This window comes from Bombus impatiens, unplaced genomic scaffold (genome assembly GCF_000188095.3).
Source record: "Bombus impatiens unplaced genomic scaffold, BIMP_2.2 scf_0739, whole genome shotgun sequence".
In the NCBI taxonomy this organism is placed as follows: Eukaryota; Metazoa; Arthropoda; class Insecta; order Hymenoptera; family Apidae; genus Bombus; species Bombus impatiens.
In genome coordinates, this window is record NT_177158.1 from 1,223,381 (window position 1) to 1,228,277 (window position 4,897).

At 26.4% G+C, this 4,897-nt stretch overlaps 1 protein-coding gene across 1 annotated transcript; it reads left to right on the forward strand.

The window, feature by feature from the left end:
- The first annotated feature begins 1,288 nt into the window (after positions 1–1,288).
- Positions 1,289–3,416, forward strand: LOC100746668 (protein farnesyltransferase/geranylgeranyltransferase type-1 subunit alpha). The gene is made up of 5 exons (XM_003492465.4): positions 1,289–1,584; positions 2,050–2,404; positions 2,496–2,696; positions 2,783–2,966; positions 3,047–3,416. The coding sequence occupies exons 1-5, from the start codon at positions 1,446–1,448 to the stop codon at positions 3,152–3,154; spliced, it is 987 nt and encodes a 328-aa protein (XP_003492513.1). The 5' UTR covers positions 1,289–1,445; the 3' UTR covers positions 3,155–3,416.
- The last annotated feature ends 1,481 nt before the right edge of the window (positions 3,417–4,897 follow it).

The window sequence follows — 4,897 nt, forward strand, 5'->3', positions numbered from 1 at the left end:
GTATTTGTAAATATATGCAAAGTGTCTTACTATAAAATTATATAAAATGTTTTTGCAACTGTTAGAAGTAGTAATTAATACTTTAATATTTATTAAGTTCTATCAATAATGAATTTCATTCTTTTTTATTGAAATATATCCTAAATTTTCTTTGAAATATTTTTACAATTTATATTTATATATTTCAGAAATCTTGGTTAACATTGAATAAGGTATTTTTATTTAAAAATAAAAATATTGAGTTATTTCACAATATGTAAATCATGTTCATAAATTTGCATTCTTTAATACATTAAGCTTCAGTTAAATTGGTTTTTAATATATAGGTAAATACATTTTTGTTTTTTTGTATGAGAGAAAATGTATATATCCAAACAAAATATTGAACAATTTGAGAAAAGATTTTGTATAAGGACTAGTTTGTATTTTGTAATTCTATAAGATATTTATGTATATTTTAAACAATTGTTTTTTGGAATTAGATAGGAATTACATAGTTATAATAATAAAATCAATCGTATATGCACAAATATGTACAAATAAGAATAATGTGTGATTAAAGTATAATGTTAAACATAAAATTATTATAAAACCTCAAATATCATATACACTTATACGTATAGTTCCTATATTTATTAAGAAAAAACAAACTCCAATAATGGCTATAGGTAAAATACGCAGCAGAAATAATAATAATTCTTATAAAGATTATTTCACGCTCTTTATGTGCACTCTGTACTTGTAATTACCGTAATTATATAAACATAATAAGATGTAACCGATTTTAATGTTAGCCGTGGATAACATATGAAGTATCGAAAGTGCAACTTTTGGTGTCTCGCAATAGAGATCATCGATAAAAAAGATAAATATGGAAATAACGTATAAATATTATAATTGTAGTGAGCAGAAGTAATATATAAATAGTATTATTTTTGTGGATATATTGTATTTATATCTTTTTTATCAGCAATAAAAAAATGGATGTGATAAGATTTTATATATAGTCCATCCAACGACATAGTCAGATTAACTGTAGGCACATATAGAAGTTTGGTCGGTTGACCACTAGAGGCGATAATTTGTAGGGCATACTTTTGATTGAATTCCACCCATACTCATCGGCGATCTCATTCATCTCTAGCAATGTAACATATACTATAGATAGTAACATATACTATAAATTTTCAATACTTTGGTGCATGGGGTATATCGGAATAAACCCACATTCGTGGAATAAAACATATCGAAATTATCGATTGTCATAAAAAATATATCGATAGTTTTCGATAGCGGAAATTATCGATACATTATCGATATTTCACTATATGTAATGGAGGCTTTAACAGGTTTGAAAAGATAAAACATAAAACTGATATTGTAGTTCAGTTGTGGAAGTAGATTTTCATTTTTGTCGTTTTACTAATCTTTTGTAAAAATAAAAAATGATGGAAAGCTCTGACGAAAGTTCCGAAGAGACAAGTTGGGTATTATACAGGGATCGTGAAGAATGGAGAGATGTGGTTCCTGTACCGCAGGATGACGGCCCTAATCCTATTGTCTCAATTGCTTATTCTGAGAAATGTAAGTATTTTATATGTTTTATGGAATGTATATTATGATCAAATAACAATAAGGTCCTTAGTTCTATTTCGTTTGTATTATATTCTTGATCATGATTTGCTGCCTTATAACCTAACCTTATACATATACTTTAAAATATAATAGATAAGTATTTAAGTAGGTGTTAAAATAGAAAAATAAAACTGTAAATTAATGCAATATCGCATTGTTTATTATGAAATATATCATATTAAGTTTTAATTATACCTATTTCATGGTTAGAAAGAGAAAGTAAATATTACATAAATAGTTCAGATAATAAAAATAAATTATGAAAATCTGTGCAAAAAACATGTGCATTATTATTTTTTGTATAAAATAGATCATAATGTTTAGAAATTAAAAAATATTCCATCCATGCTCCTATATATTTCTGATAATTATATATAATATTTCTATTAACTAAAATTTTATTACTGTTTTAAGTTAGGGACTCATATGACTATTTCCGGGCTATCTTAAAATCTGGTGAAAAGTCGGAGCGTGCACTAGCTTTAACAGAAGATTGTATCTACCTTAATCCTGCAAACTATACAGTATGGCAATACAGGAGGGAGATACTTAGAGCTCTCGGCAAAGAATTGCGAGATGAATTAAAATCTACTAATATACTAACGGAATATAATTCTAAGAACTATCAAGTGTGGCATCATAGGAAACTTATTGTTGAATGGCTTCAAGATGCTAGTGGGGAACTAGAATTTACAGAAAATATTTTAAAAATTGATGCAAAGAATTATCATGTTTGGCAGCATCGTCAATGGTGTATAAAAACATTTAAGTTAGTATATCTTGTTTATCTTTATTATGTTTGTTAATTTATGATTTCAGATACTAACTAATAACAAATATTTTATTTATGTAATGTACAGTTTATTTGATAAAGAGTTGGAATATACAGAACATTTATTGAACGAAGATATTCGTAATAATTCTGCTTGGAATCAACGTTATTTCGTAATAAATAACACAACCAAGTTTGAGCAAGATATAATTGACAGAGAAATTGAATACGCCTTAGATAAAATAGAATTAGTTAAAGGCAATGAAAGTGCTTGGAATTACCTTCGAGGGTACTGTTTGTCATTGTTGTTTATGTAATCCATATTTGTAAATTATGTAATTTAATTAATGTATGGAATTATATACCATATTTTAGTATTTTGATGCATGATAGCAATGGTTTGGCTTATAATGAAAAAGTAAGACAGAAATGTGAAGACCTGTATAATGCTGGCTGCCGTGTTAATCATTTATTGGCCTGTATTATAGACATTTGTCAAGAAAAACCAATAACAGATGAGTCACCAGATTCAATATTTCATATTAATAATGCTCTTAAGGTATTGTCATTTTTACTTGTATAAATATTTATGCATTATACTAATAGAATTTATAATTATACGTATAATTACAACTTTAGCTGTGTAAAGAATTATCTGAGAAACATGATACAATAAGAAGGAGATATTGGGATTTTTTTGGACAACAATTATTGGATAAAATGAAGTCAGAGTCTATAAGTACGTAGTTTGTTCTACATTTTTATAAAAACACCACTTTAATTAATATGTTATAATTCATATATTTGAAAGGAACTGTGTATTATATGTTTGAAATACATATTGATATATGAAGCATATTGTTCATAAAATTTGATAATACATTTCAGTCAATATTATTAATTAAAGTAAATCACTTTACAAATAAGAGTTAGTTACTGGAAAGATTTTATAAGATATATACAACAAATTCATAATACTTTCTGCAATATTTTTAAGTGTAACAAAAAATAAATAAGTTATGTAACTATGATGGGAAAATAAAAAATGGTGAAGACTTTTATAAAGTATAATTTTTTTTCGTTGTTAAGACCTTATTCTTGATAGGTATACTATTACGAAAGGATATAAAACAATCAACATTGATTATCTATTTATTTATAAAATAGTTACATACTTTCAAGTATAATACAATAACTAGTTAAGATAATCATATCAATATATTTATATAGACTTTGTTATAATTAAGGTAATTATGAACGCAGCGTTTCAAACGATGATTTTGTCGCCAAAAATATATTCGTGTGTTTTTAAAACTTTAATTTATTTCAGCAAGTATAAACTCAAATTCATTCGTTGATACCAGTGTTTTAAATATTAATGGCCACCCCTTTGAGGCAGTGTTAAAATTTCTAATAAGGAAAGTGAATATCGTTGCAAAGAAGCAATGGCAGTGATTGCACTTCTTAAATCAAACTATATTTATGTTTCGAAAAAATTATAAATAATCTTGCATATAAATTATATTTGCGAAAGGTTGACTCCAGTACTTGATAAATATCTTATGAAAATAAAACAATAAACGTACGTTCTCTCATACAAAATCAAGTGAAATTATTATAAATTTAAAGATTATTTAGGGCAGCCTTTTCATATAATACGGAAATGCGAATTCAATGTATTATTATTTTCATATATCAATAGAATCAAATTATTTGTAATTATTTGTACACATTAGTAAATAATACAGAAGACTTTTAACGTATGTATACCCTTTTTTATATTTAGCTTTCAACAAATATGTGAGACATTTAAAATCAAAACTCGCCAAGTCCGATCGACTTTGTTAACTATACAAAACAATAATAACAATGAATCACGAAATGAATTATCAAAACAAGAAATGGATTTGGTGGGTATTGATTCCAGACGCCTCGTAATATTATAAGTTTTTAATAGAATAATCGATATTACACATGACACAAATTTTTTAACGATATGTGTAAATAACAAAGTAACATTAATTTTTAATTGCCAATATATGCATATTAGACGATACGTGACACGCGAAAATTACACGATTAAAGTTTCCGAGAACGTATATTTAAGGCAAAATTAAGAAACGATCGATGTTTCCATTTCGATGAAAGAATTTGACTGGTACAACAGAATTCCACACGCAACGAAACATACTTCCGATGCACGATGCTTGTAGACTGGGCATTTTTTTCTTAAAGTTCTCTATCCTAACATTTAACAATCAACATTCAAACGAATAATCCGATTATATGCTTGTACCGATCGGAAACAAGTTCTCCTCTATGTTATTAAAAGAAAAATATGAATTTATTTTCAGCGTATAGCTTTCGTGATTATTTTACAACGTTTACTTTTTTCAATTTCAAATTTTCGAAACGCTCATAAAGAAGATCGCTTCCATCGGTACGTTAAAGCTACAAGATATACGTAGTTATTACCACGGATTATATTAC

Excerpts from the sequence above, each read along its gene's own strand:
- LOC100746668 (XM_003492465.4), top strand. The coding sequence starts at position 1,446 with ATGATGGAAAGCTCTGACGAAAGTTCCGAAGAGACAAGTTGGGTATTA. Across the intron at positions 1,585-2,049 it reads AATTGCTTATTCTGAGAAAT|TTAGGGACTCATATGACTAT; the intron begins GTAAGTATTTTA and ends TACTGTTTTAAG. Across the intron at positions 2,405-2,495 it reads TGGTGTATAAAAACATTTAA|TTTATTTGATAAAGAGTTGG; the intron begins GTTAGTATATCT and ends TGTAATGTACAG.